The 19,504-nt window shown below is 41.8% G+C and overlaps 1 protein-coding gene across 1 annotated transcript in view; it reads right to left on the reverse strand.

Annotated features, from left to right (window-relative positions):
* Positions 1-420: 420 nt before the first annotated feature.
* Positions 421-19,504, reverse strand: part of LOC129836365 (E3 ubiquitin-protein ligase NEURL1-like) — a 54,716-nt gene continuing 35,632 nt past the window's right edge. The window contains exons 4-6 of the mRNA XM_055902421.1: positions 12,746-13,447; positions 8,140-8,307; positions 421-7,351 (exon numbers count right to left, since the gene is read on the reverse strand). Coding sequence (XP_055758396.1) covers positions 7,107-7,351; positions 8,140-8,307; positions 12,746-13,447 — 1,115 coding nt within the window. The 3' untranslated portion in view covers positions 421-7,106. The remainder of the gene's footprint in view (positions 7,352-8,139; positions 8,308-12,745; positions 13,448-19,504) is intronic.

Genomic DNA, 19,504 nt, shown 5'->3' on the forward strand with positions numbered 1-19,504 from the left:
TTGAAAGTCATGTCCATCTGACTCACACAGTGAACATGATGTTGCAACTCAGAAAATGATCTTAATCATTATTGTACACACGGAGGGATGTTTTGACAAAATTATCAATTGAAAGAACAAACAATGACTTGATTTCTGCTTCAAAAAGCAATACTTCTACCTTGTCTCATATGGCTGTGTCTGGACTGTAAATATTTGGTCCCATTTTATGGTTATAGATATTGAATATAAAATAAAGGGATAAAGAGATTGTGTGAGAGAGTGCATTTTGTCCATCTTTCAGTACAACACATGTTGCAAAATAAGATTGAACATTTGTAAAATTGGAGAGGACTAAAACTAGTGTCTTTGGGAAATACTTTTTTGGCTAAAAAGTCACATTTTGCTAAGGAAAAGCATATTTCAACCCACACTAGTACAGTAGGTTAACTTTTTATTATTTTTTATTTTTACCTCAGTAGAAATTAAACAATTGACAAGACCTCTACATATATTTGTTATTTTGACATCCTGTACAATATATAAAACAAACATAATAATTAATGATATGATTGACAAAATAAATAATGATCGTACTGTACAACACAATATCATTATCATACTTTTTCTCTGTTAAAATGTCTCCATGGTTGATCTCTGTATGTACTAATGTGGTCAGAAAAACTGAACCACTAGAAAAATCAAAGCGGACCACTTCTCAAGCCAATATAATTCCAGTATTATGCAATACAATGACAGCGGGGGCTTGTGTTATTTAGACAGTTTCTATTAACAACACTGAATAACTTCATACACACATTACTCACACTCAAATGTTGGCTTTTAAACGCCATATTTTTACATAAATAGATGGGATGTGTAACTTACGCAAGTCTTCATTCCCATGTAGGAGTGAGCTGGGGTAAATATTCACCTGAATATTAATTTGCCTGAACATTTTACAGTGTTGTAACTGATCAAAGTTCTCTTCTCCAAAAGGCACACAAGAATATACTCTTCTATCATATTCAAACTTGATCAGTTTCCGTAACAGAGGGATGAGATGGAACATGTTGACACAATGAACCAACACATTCTTTAAGAAAATGTACATATAATTCAACCTTTTTTTACGAACCTGAAAAATGGCTTGTTTTTCCTCTATACATGACCATTGTTGTCTTTTAAACATTTTAGATTAAAAACTCTGTATTATGAAAACTTAAAGATTAGTTTGTTAAAAAGATTTGCCTAAAATACAGAAAGCAGCACTTCAAGTGTAAAGCTCACATACTGTGCAACAATAATCAGCTAGCTAGATCCATGACTTCCACACATGTGATGACACAGATGTTTACAGTTTCTTGAGTAAACAGCAAAAACACAAAGCATGAAAGCATTATATATATCACACAGGGAATTTCTCACTGAAAGGGGGATACCTAGTCAGTTGTACAACTGAATGAATTTAACTGAAATGTGTCTTTAGCATTTAACCCAATCCCTCTGAATCAGAGGTGTGGGGGGCTGCCTTAATTGACATCCACGTCTTCGGTTCCCGGGGAACAGTGGAGAAATATCCTTTTTCCTTTACTATAATATTGTCCACCAGCCGGCTCTTTTGCAATTATTCTGGGGACGAGGTTACCTTTACCATAACAATATTGATGGGCGCATGCAACCTTACAGTAACAGAGAAAGAAGCTCAAGCATGGTTTTGTATTTAAAACAATCGTTAGGACAGTAAAGTACAGTACCTTGGATAACAGGGGTTCCAAGGAGTAACTTTGGATAACAGAAAACTATCTACAAAGATCAATGGGAAAAATGTTGTGATGGACTACTTTCTGGAGAACAATCATGCCATGCTGACTCTGAAAATTAATCAGACAATGAGGAAATCCCCGATTTAGGTAAAAATATGATGACAATGATGGGGGAAAAAATAGAGATCAACAGTGTTGTTGTCACGGAAGTTGACCGAGTTTTGAAATCAGTGGAATGCCCGGTGGAAGCAGAGTATGATTGCCAAATGCGGAGAGAGTCGAAAAGAGAACACAGAAGGCTGTTGTATAAAACCCCTGTCTCTGGATTACATCTTCAAACTAAGGGCAACTATGAAATCCATGACAGTGAGGGAGAAGCGTTCATCCATGTATACGGGTATGAGTCTAGCTACATTTTCAGATATTATACGTTTCTAATTTATTCAGAAAGTCATTTTAATTTTAATATTTTTGCTCCCGAGTGGCGCAGCGGTCTAAGGCACTGCATCTCAGTGCAATAGGTATCACTACAGTCCCTGGTTTGTTTCCAAGTTGTATCACTTCCGGCTGTGATTGGGAGTCCCATAGGGTGGCGCACAATTGGCCCAGCGTCATCCGGGTTTGGCTGGTGTAAGCCTTTATTGTAAATAAGAATTTGTTCTTAACTGACTTTCCTAGTTAAATAAAGGGGGGGAAATTATCTCAGAAAGACATTCGCATTGCTAGTTATAGTTATTAACTTAGTTGGTTAGCTAAGGGCAACAATGGCATCCATGACAGAGAGGGTGAAGCGTTCATTCATGTATATGGGTAAGAGTCTAGCTACATTTTCAGATATTTTACGTTTCTAATTTGGTCAAAAAGTAATTTTCATTGCAAGTTAAAGCATACTGTTAGCTAGCTAGAGCATGTTAGCTGGCTGGCTCGCTAGCTAATGTTACGTGTATGAGCTGTGTAGTAATTATTAGTATCTCAGAAATCCATTTGCATTCCTACGTATAGCAATTTAAACTAGTTGATTAGCTTTAGCTACCTGCAGATTCATGCATAGTATGGGTTGGGATTATGGGTCTTAACAAGACACCACTATGCAAGTAACCATTTAACTGCACCGTACACATGGTATGTATCCTGTGCATGTGACAAATAAACTTTGATTTTAATTTGATGTAGTGTGTGTTTACCAGAGACGCAACAGCACCTTTTCAACCTCAGGAACCTGAAAAAAATTGAATAGGCACCTAAAACCGTCACAAACGTTTACAGATGCACAATTGAGAACATCCTGTCGTGCTGTATCGCCGCCTGGTACGGCTACTGCAACACCCACAACCGCAGGGCTCTCCAGAGGGTGGTGCGCTGCCCAACGCATCAACAGGGGCAAATTACCTGCCCTCCAGGACACCTACAGCACCCGATGTCAAAGGAAGGCCAACAAGATCATTGAGGACAACAACCACCCGAGCCACTGCCTGTTCACCCCGTTATCATCCAGAAGGCGAGGTCAGTACAGGTGCATCACTGCTGGGACCGAGAGACTGAAAAACAGCTTCTAGCTCAAGGCCATAAAACTGTTAAATAGCCATCACTAGCACATTTTTTATTTATTTAACCTTTATTTAACTAGGCAAGTCAGTTAAGAACAAATTCTTATTTACAATGACAGCCTACCCTAGCCAAACCCGGATGACACTGGGACAATTGTGCACCACCCCATGGGTCTCCCAATCACAGCCAGATGTGATACCACCTGGAAACGAACCAGGGACTGTAGTGATGCCTCTTGCACTGAGATGCAGTGCCCTAGACCGCTGTGCCACTTGGGAGCTCATTAGAGGCTGCTGCCTATATACATAGACTTGAAATCACTGGCTACTTTAATAAATAGAACACTAGTAACTTTAATAATGCTTACATATCTGGCATTACTCATCTCATAGGTATATACTGTCTTCTATTCTACTGTATCTTAGTCTATGCTGCTCTGACATTGCTTGTCCATATATTTACACTACCGTTCAAAAGTTTGGGGTCACTTAGAAATGTCCTTGTTTTTGAAAGAAAAGCTAATTTTTTGTCCATTAAAATAACATCAAATTGATCAGAAATACAGTGTAGACATTGAAAATGTTAGAAATGACAATTGTAGCTGGAAACTGCTGATTGTTTATGGAATGTCTACTTAGGCGTACAGTGGCCCATTATCAACAACCATCACTCCTGTGTTCGAATGGCATGTTGTGTTAGCTAATCCAAGTTGATCATTTTTAAAGGTTAATTGATCATTAGAAAACCCTTTTGTAATTATGTTAGCACAGCTGAAAACTGTTGTGCTTATTAAAGAAGCAATTAAAATGGCCTTCTTAAGACTTGTTGAGTATCTGGATCATCAGCATTTGTGGGTTGGATTACAGGCTCTATTCTTGTTCTGAGGAATGAAGGCTATTCCATCAAGAAATTGCCAAGAAACTGAAGATCTCGTACAACGCTGTGTACTACTCCCCTCACAGAACAGCGCAAATTGTCTCTAACCAGAATAGAAAGAGGAGTGAGAGGCCCCGGTGCACAACTGAGCAAGAGGACAAGCACATTAGAGTGTCTAGTTTGAGAAACAGACGCCTCAGAAGTCCTCAACTGGCAGCTTCGTTAAATAGGAGTGGGAGGCAAAGCACCAGTCTAATGATCAATTAGCCTTTTAAAATGATAAACTTGGATTAGCTATCACAACGTGCCATTGGAACACAGTGATGGTTGCTGATAATGGGCCTCTGTACGCCTATGTAGATATTCCATAAAAAGAATCTGCGGTTTCCAGCTACAATAGTCATTTACAACATTAACAATGTAATCCCTGTATTTCTGATCAATTTGATGTTATTTTAATGGACAGAAAAATTTGCTTTTATTTAAAAAAAAGGACATTTATAAGTGACCACAAACTTTTGAACGGTTGTGTATATATTCACAATTCATCATTACTTTACTTAGATTTGTGTGAATTGAGTATATGTTGTGAAATTCTTCGATATTACTTGTTAGATATTACTGCACTGTCAGAGCTAGAAACACAAACATTTCGCTACACCTGCAATAACATCTGCTAAACACGTGTATGTGACCAATAACATTTGATTTGATTACTACTTTCTATACTTTTAGTCTTAATCTTTGGTTGTTTACTACACAACTTTACTCACTCTGTTTAGCACATGGCCTCACATGTGAACCCTTAAAGAGATGGGTGGGGCTAAGGCTTAAGAGGGTGTGAACGATGCTGAATGGGTGTAGACATAGAAGAGCTCTCCAGTAGGTGTACCAAAACATCCATTGGCCATTTTCTCAAACGTGGGGTTACAAGTTCATCAACTTTCAAAGCAAGATTACTTTCCCATTGATCCTCAACTGCAGTGTATGATATAAAACATTTTTAGCTCTGAGTCTCTACCAATGTAAAAAACACAATTTAAAATGTAGCTAAGTGGTGGGTCACAGTTTTGTGTTTATGAATTTTTACAATATAGCCCGTTGTGACTTTGGATTTTTCCCATCTAGTGGAAATCACTCAGTTCTGCCTGAAGGGACAAGACTCATCCCAATAAACTTCAACCTGCGATTACTTCCAATACACCCAGGAAATGGCACAATAATTAACCAGAGATAGTTAGAAGAGAGTCAGGAAGATGGCTGTATACAATAGAGTCGGCATTTTACGACCCTTCAGACAGTTAGAGCTTTGATATATATGTTGCGTCTTTGCTAAGGGTTTCTGTGCACTGAACATTGTGCAGACACACACAGGACCAAAGTGCCCCTACACTGTGTAACGAAGTCTATGGTCACGTCTCCCTCACTATACACAGAACATCCTCTATCCCAGGGATGTCAAACATACAGCCCATGGGGGATCCAATCCAGCCCGCGGGTGGTTTGAGTAACAACACATGTTGGGGGAGGGGGGGACAGACGGACAGAACAAACTCAATATAACAAATCGAAACTGTGTATAAATGATAATGAATCTACATTCATACAGTTTTTTTTACTGTGTCCAGTTCGCTAATAATAATCTAAATGAAAGCTAGACAGTCAAGGAGCATTGAAAATTCCAAAAGACAATTTGTCAATTTTGATGGTAAGGAAATAACACATTTTCAGTGGAGCCATCCGGACCTTGTTGAAAACCGAATGCGGCCCCCGGGGCAAAATTAGTTTGACACCCCTGCTCTATCCACATAGATTTACATCCACCTTGAATCTATAACATTCTATGGTGAGCAGCTGACTGTATTCTCACATTTTTGCCTGCATGTGATCTTCCCTACAGTGTCTTTGAGACTGGGTAGAGAATGCATGTAAGGGATTATTCATGCAACATAGGCACACAGCTAGTTACTATATTCCTTACTTTTCACAGGTACAATACTTCCTCTGATTACACCCTCCCTTTTTCATGGCAATATCTTACACTTTCTTCTCCAACCAAACAAACTAAAAACTGCATGTCCTCTTCATTCATGAGTCACTTGTCCAAAGGCTAACGCTATTATTCAACCAGGCGGAACATTCAGAGCGTCACAGATGGAAATGAATTGTACAGACACTAGGGCTGCCACAATTACTGTATAACTGACAGTTATGTATGAAGACCGTTATGAAAATAAAATAACTGTCATAACGAACTGCTGACTGAAAATGGGACGGCAGGGCATTCATGCGGTTGAGTCCGTTTCGGCTGTAACGTGGACTCTTAACAACTTGCTGAAACAAGCAAATGAGTCTTTGGTTGCCTAGGCAACACCCCCCACAATGCAGCAGCAGTACACATAGACATATAATTAATATAATGGGCTTGTAACCTTAAACCCTGGCAATTTGACTGGTAAACTCATGGGTACACTACTCGCAATGACTCCCTGGTATTGGGATGCAATCATTTTCATGGTAATGCAGAATGTTCATTTAAATTATGTTTAGTGATGTGGCTCATGCAATGGAATGTATATTTTGTCTCTGAAACATCCTAGTAGCAATGATATCATCAGTGGGATGAATGATGATTGTTCTGCAGAGAGTGAGCCAAATCCCTCCTGGTTAAGTCCAGCTCCATGGTGGCTGAACCCAATCCAGTATCTGGGCCACAGTGACACACTGGAGGCCAGCATTACCTCTTCCTGTTAATCTTTACAATGTATTCATATCCCAACATGTTCTTCTGATATCTTTGATGGTCCAACTGCATGATGCTGAATCTCATAATGTTGCTGAGCAATATTGAGACAGTCAGGCCAAACATACATGCTCCAATAGGTCTCAATGGTTTCTTTGATGAATGAGCCTTGATGTTACACAGCCAGGCAGATCCTACGTGCTCCGGTAGGTCTTTATAATGTCTTTGATTGTCCTTCTGCAGATTGGGCAGCTGGCATTGGCCATCTTCTTCAGTTTGAGGCCACAGGCGTAGCAGAGACACATGTGACCACAGGCGTACAGCACCGTGTCCACCACGTTCTCATAGCAGATGGTGCACTCGTCACTCCACGAGCCAGAGCATGATGGGAAGGTGGGGGATTCCGAGTGGCTGGAGAATGGCGAGCTGGGGCTCGTACCTGGGAGACAATGGAATAGGTTTTAGAGTTAGGTGGATCATTTGCATACAGTATAACTTGGAAACTGTACTTAGGAATAGTTTTTCAATTTCTGACTATCTGTACTGTATCTGCTCTGGAATGTTCTCTTCTATGTTTACACATTACAGGATATTGCGTCAAATAACTTGTGTTCATCCTTTTGAGAGGGGCTTAAGCATCATAACAGGTGTGATATTGTGCAATATAAACATCACATTTCCAGCCTATTAAAGTCAAAAGAAACTCTCAACAAATGCTGGTTACGTTTACTGCAACTGACGTTGCCTTTCTTGGTCATGGTATGTTGACTGTTTTGTCACATTCCTGCCATAAACAGAGGTGGAAAATCAGGGAGAGAGAAAGAGAAAGAGAGAGGGGGGGGTGGGGAAGGGGTATGTGAGAGAGAGAGAGAGAGAGAAAGAAACCGAGAGAGCGAGACACAGATGTAGGATCTTAATTTGAGCCAGTTTGCTACAGCAGGAAAATAATCCTGCAACAGGAAATGTGAATTATTATGTTGATTATAATACTTTTTTGTAGGCGTCGATAAATATTTTTTGTAAAGGAAACCACATTTTTTCTTTTTAAACCTCAAATACAATACACGTTTTACATTCACTGCATTAAAGGAAAGTTTTCCAGCAACACAGTGATCAAAATAAGATCCTACAAAGAGAAGAGAGAAAAGAGAGAGAAAAGAGAGTGAAAGACAACACAGGGATAACCTGGTGAGTGAGACACAAGGTAGTAATGGAAAGAAGGTTTACCTGTGGAGCTGCTGAAGGCTGGTGGGTTGCTGGCGTTGAGGCTGGTGTTGAGGTTGATGTTCAGGTTGGAGTTGAAGTTGGGCTCGGAGCTGACGCTGCAACGCAGAGTTGGGGTGTTGGGGGAGCTGGGAATTGACAGTCCCCGAGGGTCTGCATTCAGAGACGAGCCTGAGGGCACAGAGAAGCACTGTGTCACATGCAAACTACTCTGAACTCATGTACGTACAAATACCTCAGAAAGGAAAACGCTGGGTCTAGTTATTTGCAGAACTCCATAGATATGGTGTAATAACACTGTATGTCAGAATATGATGAAGTTCAACTTTGAGAGTCTAGCTAAAGCTGACTAAAGCACACACAAACACCCATTTGTGTGTGTCTATGAGCGAGTCAGGAGCCCTTGAGTTATTGTATTCTCGCCCCCCTCCCCATCCCCCACATATACAATCCCTCTGGCCATAGAAGAGAGAGTCTACTGTGTCTGTCCTGTGCCATCTCCATCTATTCTGAACAGCAGCACCGGCAGCCCTATTTGACATCAGCCCTCACATTGACATCTCTCTCCGCAGAGGAGAAAAGCTCTGACAGTTCCAAATCCACAGACCTAGTAGGCTATGTCTGAATGGCATAAAACCATTTTTGTTTACACATAACTTGATGTATGCCATAAAACTGCTATTGCACTGGTATAGGCATGGCATAACGTATCTCTTATGTGCCAAATGAAACAACACTGTCAGTTTGCAAGCAACAGCAAGCATACGCAACTAACCTACACATCACCCAATGCTTTCCAGATCCCGTACCCTAAGTCTCTCTGACTTAAGATTAAAAACAACTGCAAACAGCTGTGCTTTAGTCGATGAGACCTGAAAAAACTGAGCGGGGTCTAATGCTATAGAGCCTTGACAATGGGGTGCCCCTATCCGTTTCCCTGAGTTCCCATCTTTCTTGGACCACCCTTACTGCTGTGGTTTCAGTTTCAATCTAAATAAACAAGCCTTGTTAGCTTCTGCAAACAGTGGTTCATATGGTGGCCAGGTTGCTATTCAAAATGTTCAAACATTAACAGACACACTGTACTGTGGGCTGAGGGGAATGGCAAAGGAGAAGAGAGAGTAAATTCAAAGGCTTGGAGCCTTTAAAAGCTAGCCTAGCTTTGTCTTACTAGTGTTTATTGTTGTATTGAACAAGGTTACACTCAACCATGTTTGGTTTCTTGCATGGTTATTACCAGGGGCGCAACATTCACTGGGGACATGTCCCCCCCACATTCTGAAATCACATTTTTGTCCCGCCCAGTTTTATCATTGGAATGTGATACAAAACAAGGCAACGGTGTGCTTTAGGACCATGCAGGCGCCTCCGAGCCGTAGGGAGGCTGTTTGGCGTGTAAAAAACTTACTCCTAAAACCAAAGTTGGTTATTACACTAGTGACAAATGGATCAATGTACCACTTGCAGATACACAGTATCATCTTTAAAATGTGTCAACCAAATACATCCCCAGAATTACTAGCAACAAGGACAGGGACATCGTGGTAGACTACTATAGTTACATAGGTTTGCTTGCAAACTTTCTCATGATCGTTAACCTGACCTGTGTGACTGACCGGCTGCACAGCTGTCTGGTAACATCCTGGTCGCATCTAATAGGAGACCAGACAGAAAGACAGACAGATACCCTTCATGTCTATTCATAAACCCTTTCATCCAGGATTAGGTTCAGATCCTACCATCGTATGAATGCACTCCTGGCCCCTCTATCTGGAATGGACAACATCTGAGGGCATTTGAGTATGTAGGGAAGCCTGGGAGGTCTGCATGGTGCCCCAGATAAATCCACTGTGGTTATTTAGTGCATTATATCACCTTCTTATCGTTGGTAGTGATCTTTGCCACACCGCCATGGTTGCTTTTTTTATGTGACAGATTTACTGCATCAAACCACATAAACATACTCATTAAGACAGACTTTTCAATGCCTGACCTTACAATAAATACTAGGATTATATTTGAGGTCTCATTTCTTGTCCTCTATAGCTTAGTTGGAAGAGCATGGGTTATGCAACACCAGGCTAGTGGGTTAGATTCCCGGGACCACCCATACAGTGAATATAAAATGTATAAACGCATGGCTAAGGCCTTTTGGATAATAGCGTGTACCAAATGGCAAATATTATCATATACGGCCTCGTTCAGTTTGCTACTCGATTGGTGCTGTAAGGAATTCAGCCACTGTACTTACATAATATGAACATGTTTCAAACCATGTTTATATTATCACGCTTAAGCCCCATCTAGAATGTATGTGTGGAGTTGCAATGGGAATTCAGACATAAACAAGTACGTTTATGAAGCTTATACAACCAAACTAAGATATTCACACAGACTCCATGACCATGTAAAAGTGATGAACTCCCATCTGCTTCATTTCACAGCTCTAACGACACCCGACCACGGACAAGTGCCACTTTCAGAGGTGGCGGTACGTTTCCATGGCAACGCGTGGCATGTGGCGCCAGTGTGTGGGCGGAGAGAAACGTCAGAGCTGCCCTCCCCACAGCTGGAGGGGGTAATGGGACGCACTGTCAGAGTCATAAGAGGGGAGAGAGAAAAAGAGGGTGGTGGAGGTAGAGTGAGAGGAGGTAGAGGAAGAGAGAGAGAGGAGGCCACTGCTAGGATAGTAAGGTATGGGGGAAAATGCTGGCGCCTGAATGTGAGACGCAATTACATTTTAATAATGCATATGGAAGGCATCATAAACAGTTAGTACAGCAGCTAGCAGAGCCCCCCCCTAATGGACAGGGGGCTCTGCTAGCTGTCTGATGCTGCTGCTGGGCCCACGTAGGACAGAAATAACCTCCTCAACCCAGGAGAGAAGAGGAGAAGAGGAGAGGAGAGGGGGTATGACAGTGGAAAAGATAGGACACACAAACTACCTTGTAATATCAAAGCAGCTCATGATCAGTTCCATCACATTTTTTTAAAGTCGTCTTTAAAGACATTGCAATATTGCTCTCAAACACTATTCTAGCATTCAGTTTGGAGAATAATCAAACGAATTGAGACACGATCATTCTTATTAACAAGTTGGCCAGAAAACAAAGCCTAGCAGGGGGAACAGGGTGTTCAGGGCCTGATGACAAATATCCTGGCCTCAGCGGAGCTTGTTAACAACCTAGAGAGCACACACATCTTTGCTTACAAGCTGTATTCTGCCTCACAGCCAGTATCAAAGTCATGAACATCTAGTAATGAACTTGCTTGCAAACCAGAAAAATATATGATCCTGCATTATTATAATGTATGCCTACATCTTCAGTGAGTTATGATTTGTTTCAACCTGTAAACACAGTCTAACAAATACTCTTTCTTCAAATCAGTATTTCCTCATCTCTCTGTGTACCACATTGTAGGTCTGCTAAAGGGACACTGCGAGATTTTGTCAATTCAGTTTTTCTACTTACCCAGAGTCAAATTAACTTGTGAAAACATTTTTTTATGTCTCTGCGTACAGTATGAAGGAAGTTAGAGGTAGTTTCCCGTGCCAATGCTGGCTAGTGTTAGTGCAATGACTGTAAGTCTAAAGGTATGCTAGAATTATGCTAGGGGCTTAATTGCCAAAATCTTGCAGGATCCCTTTAAATTCCAGCCCTAGAATCCACTTACAAACAGGAGAATCACTGCAAAGCCAAGTGAAATTAAATACGACCACAAACCTCCACATGCAGTTCGCCATTAATTCCCCCCATTTATCATGGGCTGGTACTAAAACCAGCCTTTTGCTGGATTCAATCAAGACAGGGTTTCCACCCTTAGGCGTCCTCATCCGCACAAGCTTGTCATAGTATGTACAGATTGGGCATGATGTGTTAGTCTGCACCTGAGATGACTGACAGCTAGGGAATTATAGTGTTCTTATGGTCATACAGTTAGTGTGTGTGTGTCTGTGTGCGTGTGGAGAGTAACAGCTTTATATTGTGCCCAACTACTATGCAAATATGTTATTGCACCATGTTCTAATTGGCCTTTACAGTTACCTAGAGTCATAACTGAATGGATTCAGTCGACTAGGCTAGGCTAGGATTAATTTCCCAATCAGCAAGTGAGCTGTGGTAAACTTCCATCTGTTGGAGCCACTTCTGATAACAAGTGAGTTCATAGAAAAGGAGTAGAACTGAAGATGGAACGTTCGCCTTAATTTACAAACTGTGGGAGGAGAAGCTAAATGCCAAGTGAGATATACGAGTTGATAAAAAGTCAGAGTGCAACAAGGAACAGAGGAAGAGGAAAACTAGTTCATGACTTGGCTATGTAAGAATCCATCCTCCACGGGTCATTCAAGGATCAGACACTGAAATTGTTTCTTAATGGGAAAAAAGACTCAAAAGGCTCACGATTTTCAGATAAACTTGAACAAAGATTAATATGATGTCTTTGAGTCAATGAGAATGACTATATAGCAACAGATTAGCATGTATTAACCCAGTTTATACTGTAATCTCACTTTAAGCACGTAATAACAATGACATGAATGTCAAACAGAATTATGTATCGTATTATTATATTGTAACTGTTTTACAAAACTGTTCAATGAACCCACCTAGGATCTTGAGTTGTGTGACGGCTCCATGCAGACCGAAGAACATCCACAGAGGTCTGGAGTTGTCCACACACACCTGCATCCCTGCGTTGATTCCATTGTGGCTCAGAAACACCTCCCCCTCCACGTTCACCACGAAACCCAGGATGTCACCACTCTGCAGGGGCGCCCCCACCCGACACACCGCCCAGAATTCCTTGCGGTCGACCAGGGACTCCGGGCTGTAGGGTAGGTCGCTCGGACGAAGCCAAGCCGGGTCACACGACGTCACGCCATAGGAGAGTGAACCGAGACGTGTGGCACCCGTCTTAGTCACTTTCACGAACACGCTCTCTCCGCAACGCAGGGGCCGGCTGGTGAACACCAGGGTCCTCTCATCACCGCTGCGATGCTCCACGCTCCGGGACACCGTGTGCTCATCGAGGGCCTTGACGTGGGCGCCTCGGAGGGGGTGGAAGTGGAGATCGCTGTCGAGGAGCGAGGGGAGCAGGGAGCACTGCTGGGAGTTAAGGGAGTTCTGGGGGATGGAACAAGAGGTGGAGCTGAGGGGGTGCAGGCGCTCCTCTTCCTCCTGCTCCTGCTGCTGGAGGCTGAGGTCACACAGGCTAATAGAAAGGTTGTCTGGGTCCCGCCGTAGCGATGCTCGGTGGGCGGTGGTGAAGGAGCGAGGACGCAGGCATTCTAGAGGCACCATCTCACTGTCTGTAGGGGTAGAGAGAGACACAAACATAGAGTGATCAATCATCTGATTAATACTTTTCTTATAATATGCAGCAAAGGGTCAAAGCTTTGTAAAGAACTTGCTATGTTAGTACAATCCTCAAATTTGTACACTGAAGTGTAGTTTTTTGGAATACTGGTATTATGAGCTGTTGACTAAAAGCTTTTCGGTTTTCTTTCTTTCACATTCAAGATCCACATTACTCAATGTTATGAAACATACTACCACATAAATGCACAAATAAAACAATTTTTTATTTTCACACACACCAGATAGGTGCAGAGAAAAGTGCTGTTTTGCAAGGTCAGATATAGTAGTATGTCACCCCTGGAGCAAATCAGGGTTAAGTGCCTTGCTCAAGGGCACAGACAGATTTTTCACCTTGTCGGCTCGGGTATTTGAACCAACTACCTTTTAGTTACTGGCCCAACACTCTAACTGCTAGGCTACTTGCCTCCTGCAAATACTTAAACATGCATTTTTCTGTGTTTAGAAATAAAAGTGTTAAAGTATATATCATTCATCAGCCTCAAACAATCCTCATGGAATGTGAGTGTACACACAATGTATTGGAACGTAATGCTTTAATGTGAAAGTATTTGGGTTGGTGCAGTATCTTCTTATGCCACTACGAGTAAAGCACATGTATGCATAAACATGTTTCAAAAAGCTATATGACAACTTTACATAACACACAATCACAGTGACTTTATGTACAGTATGTCCACTGTAGCCATTAAACTATGTGTTTGGGTGTTAAAGAAGTGGCCAGTACAGCAACTGAGAGGGACAGACATTCTGAAGAGCCAACAGTATCACCTTTCCTTTGGCTGTGCTCAACACTAATAAATAGCCTCCCTTGAACTAAATTGGCAAACCGTTGAGTGAGAGGCACATGGCCGTTCATAGACCGCCTTAGCAGAGAAAACAAACCTCTGGTTGGTACAAACGGATCTGCATCATAGCACGCTTAGGGACAGGGGACAGGCAGCAGCCAAAATTAACCTGCCCCTCTAAACCTGGGCTAAAATTAGCCAGATTGGACATGTGAGAAGAGTGGAAAAGGGTTGACTGACATAAGAGGCAGGGTCCATTTAATGTACAAAAGAGAGAGTGCAAAGGATAGCGTGCGAAGGGAAGTGTGAGAGAGACAGTGAGAGGGTGTGTGTGACAGAGAGAAATATAGAGAAAGGAAGAGAGGGAGTAAAACAACGAGGGAGAAATAGAGAAGGAGAGCCAGAGGAGACTTGCCACCTCACACTCCCTCTTTATCACACGGAGGCAGCAAATCTCCGGTAGGTTGGACCCAGATGATAAACTCCTTTGTCGGAATTACTTCCTGTGTGAACTGTGTCCACTAACAACAGCCACAGTCTTATACTTAGCACCACTATTTCTGTCCATGTCGTGATGGGGCCCAAAAATAATTGTGCCACTGTACTACAGTTCACATACACATTCAGTCTCCCCAACAGTGAATACGGTTAAAATACACTACATATTAGTATCATTTACACCTATAAATCCTCCGAATCCTCTCAATTTAGATTATAAAGGAGATTGGGCTAGAATGACATGAGTAGGGGTGCAAAATTCCGGTAAATCTCAAAATTCCCATTTTTTCCAGAAATCCCGGTTGGAACATTCCTGGAATATGGCAAAAATGAGCAGGAAATCCAGGAATCCTCTGCAACTATAGACATGAGACACGAGGGGAAGACCAAGGCCTGAAGTCACACAATGAGATCTTCACCAAACTAATTTAATGGTCAATTTGGGCTCACACCAGGTATAGGACATTATTGTATGCAAGAGAGCAAAATATACAGTATTTTCACAACAAACAAAGTTCCCTAGCAACAGCACCCAGACCCAGGGTACAGCCTCTCTCAACTCCCTCTTCGATTTTTCAAACTCTTCACGAAAACCATTCATACTATTTGATGTATGACTTTACATTATTTCAATGGCACACACACCATAGCACTGGCCAATGTTTTTTTTTATTCGAGCTGATCCTAAGCCAAGTGTGATTACCCTCGTAGTTGGGGGTTTAGAGCTTGGTTCCTCTCAGACTGAGTGCCTTGGTGTTTCACAAGCTCACTCATTAAAACATCAATCACACACAGACAGGTGCAGGCTTGCATCTTTTGTCCTCTGGAACCCGTTTGAAGCCATTGTGCCAGAAAATTAGGCAAAGGCATTCAGACATTCACTGTCGCCTAACGAGTGCCACTTTAGCGTTCCCATTTTTACTGGTTCATTTGGATACGCTCCAATGGTTTTATAATAGAGCGTATGAGGACTAATGGTGATTATCCACTATTTAAAAACGTTTCACAAAAAACAGCAAAGTTCAAGTCTTTGAAGTTTCTGAATTGCAAAAGAAAATTGTGATCACATTTTGAGTGAATTAGAAAATAGACGTGATTAAGTGACTACAATTGCTTTTGTAACGTGAGGGATCCTTATACCTTTACTCCAGTTAAATGGAACTCCACTCAAATCAGGTGAACAACACATTATACACTAATGTTATTAACAATGGTCGGTGCAGTGGTTGACCTCATGAATGTGGCCATTTAAAATCATAGATTTTAATCGTTGGGGCAAACTTCAAAACTCCAAAAAGTAAATGTTTGTAGTTCTCATATTTGTGGCCATTTAAAACCACAGCCTGTCAATCATCGAAATGCAAACACGAAACAAAAAGGTAAAGGAGGCATTTCTTGTTTTATTGTGTTACTTTTAAATGTTTTACTTTAGTTTATTTAGTAAATATTTTCTTAACTCTATGTTCTTAAAACTGCATTGTTGGTTAAGGGCTTGTAAGAAAGCATTTCTGTTGTATTTGGCGATGTCACGCTCTGACCTTAGATATCTATGTTTTCTTTATATTTTGGTTAGGTCAGGGTGTGACGAGGGTGGGTATGCTAGTTTTTGTATTGTCTAGGGTTTTCGTTGTTCTAGTGGTTTTGTATGTCTATGGTGGCCTGATATGGTTCCCAATCAGAGGCAGCTGTTTATCGTTGTCTCTGATTAGGGATCATATTTAGGTAGCAATTTTCCTTTTTGTGTTCGTGGGTTCTTGTCTATGTGTAGTTGCCTGTCAGCACTCGTTTGTATAGCTTCACGTGTCGTTTTGTTATTTTGGTTAGTTTGTTCATTGTTCTTTCTTTAATAAAAGAAGAATGTACGCATACCACGCTGCACCTTGGTCCGATCTTTATGACGAACGTGACAGGCGCATGTAACAATACAATTTGATTTGATTTGTGAGGTCACTTTGAAAAGCAGCTTAGTTATAATCCACGTAAGACCCTTCCCAAAACTGACTCCAAATATAAAAAGAGGAACAAACAGAAACTGAGGGACTAACTGACTGAGCACAACCTAGTAAAACCAGTTGCTAAGGATTAGAATGTGACATTTTGGGAGGTAGAAACTCCAGGATACGGCAGGAAAAAAAATTATATCAGTCATTTAACACAATACCATTATATTGTACCTATAAGGGTTATTTAACCTCATGGAGGAAGATACATAAACGCCCATCAAGCATTGGTCTCTGGTGCTGTCAGTCCAGTCTGGTCTGGGCTGTGTGCTGGGCTGGAGGGTGAAAGGGAGGAGGATGATAGTTTAGCCTATACTAATGCAGGAATGTAGGTCTGGACCACTGATAAATATTTCCCACTCATTAAACACAGAGAGCACCTGCTAACATAGAAACACATGATTAGTCTGATGCTGCCCAGATTCTAAATGTTGTCCTATATTCCCCAGCCAATTTAAACAACCTTTTCCAACTTGGAAAGCGGAAAACGTCCTATAACTAAATTAAATTTCATTCACACTGGCATATTTTCAGAAGGACCCAAATGCAATAGCAGGAAAGATAGAGCACAGTCCAGTTCACTAAAGGCAATTAAAGCTAAATCATTCACAGTAATTTAGGAATCCTATACCTTTTATAGACTTTTAAAACATCAGTTGAGACAGTGGTGTGCAGCTGTGAGTTGCCTGAGAGCGTTTGATTCATTCCTTGGCGTAGTGGAGCTGGATTAGGGGGCTCACTGGGCTTTACTGAGAGTATGGCTGTAACCTCTACAAGGTCAGTGCTCCCAAGTGGCCTGTGTGTGTGTCTTTGTGTGTGTGTGTCTTTGTGTGTGTGTGTGTGTGTGTGTGTGTGTGTGTGTGTGTGTGTGTGTGTGTGTGTGTGTGTGTGTGTGTGTGTGTGTGTGTGTGTGTGTGTGTGTGTGTGTGTGTGTGTGTGTGTGTGTGTGTGTGTGTGTGTGTGTGGTGGGGGGATTTGCAGTAAGTATGCATGACTCAAGGGCCTGTGCTCTGTCCAGATTGAGTAAGTGAGGTCATATATCATGAAACAGAGGGGCTGCCTGGGGGAGAGAGGGAGGGGGAGAGGGGCAGCTTTGTCTGTCCCAAAAAGGAGAGAGAGGGGCTTTCGTTTATCAGGGGAAGAAAGGGTGAGGGCTCTGGGGAGAATACACATCAATGAGCTTTTAAGGAGTGTTATCCCAGCTGAGATAGTGGTGCATAGGTGTATGTGTATAGTGGGATGGAGGGTTGGGCAATGTATTGGTGTGTAGCAGAGGAGGTTGGTGGGAGGAGCTATCAGAGGACGGTTTCATTGTAATGGCTGTAATGGAATAAATGGGACAGAGTCAAACATGTGGTTTCCATTTGTTTGATACCGTTCCATTTATTCCATTCCAGCCATTATAACGAGCCAGTCGTCCTATAGCTCCTCTGGTGTGTAGTGGGAGGCTATATGTTTCAATGAACTCTCAGCCTCGGAGATGCCAAATGTAAGATGAGCTGTGCACGTAGCATTTTGGAACACCAAGTTGGATTCTCTGGCCCAATGCCAGATGTTTCTGATTCTTGGACCTCCTTCCGTAGTGGAAAGAAGATGGAACTCACTGAGGTGACAAATATCTACAAAGGCAGGCAGGGTCAGATCTCTGTGCTGTTAAGGGTCCCAATGTCCCCTAGGTCAGCGAAGAAGCTTGCCTGCCTACCCAAACTGCTTGCTCCAGCCAAACGCAACGCCACGCCCACAGACGTTTCATGTCACCACAAACAACTTTAATGATTGCAGTCTCAGACTGAAGTATGTAGCGAGCATCGAGCAGCGGAAGAATTCAGTCTGTCGTCAGGCATTTGAGAACCCCTTCCGTAGACATTATGCTTCAGGTGACTGCTAAACTATTGACACACACCTTTTGCGAATCATTTCATTACCAAGGAGGGCAAAAAAACAACAACTATGTTATAGACACTTGAAATATCTTAAGGCTCTTTGATGACTCCAACATTAATCATACCTCAAAGTTGTATTGTGTCAGCAAAAAGTTACTTATTCATGTCACTGCACTTCTACGGCTGAAATGTAAACATTTTCATCTGTGTGATGGTTCTGGTGAATCAACAATATTTTGCTTTGGGGCTATTATGGGGGGGGGGGGGGTGTATAGGGTCTCTGGTGATTCTCTCTAATCACAAACAGATTTCCTCAATTAGTCTCATCTCCTTGTTTTGGTCAAGGAAACCCAGGGTAACCCCCAGTGAAACGTCCACACACAATGAGCTCATTATTGATAATGGACTCTCTGGCCATCTGAAAGTGGTTAGCTTCTCCCCCTGTACTGTATAGCTGAGCTCCCCAGATTCTGAGCTGACATGTTCTATTACCATTTCCATTATGATTTCACTGCAAATTTCTTCGATTCCATCCGGACTGATTAAATCATGGTTGAGACAACTGGCCCTGTCTAGAGACATTTATTTTTCTTAAATAATCAAATGAATAGAAAGCGTTGAGGTCATCTGAAATAAAGCTAGATTTAAATATGCTAAAACCTTGCATGTGTATAGCATGATGTTGATGAAAGAAGGCCATCCCACATTCTAGTTTCTACTTGTCCTCATTGTCCAGTGGGACATCCAGTGTGAAATGTTCGGATGTTTGGAGTTGTATCTTGGGCAACATAGCTGAGAATAGGGTTGCCATGGGGACTAGA

Source organism: Salvelinus fontinalis, chromosome 37, assembly GCF_029448725.1.
Source record: "Salvelinus fontinalis isolate EN_2023a chromosome 37, ASM2944872v1, whole genome shotgun sequence".
Lineage (NCBI taxonomy): Eukaryota > Metazoa > Chordata > Actinopteri > Salmoniformes > Salmonidae > Salvelinus > Salvelinus fontinalis.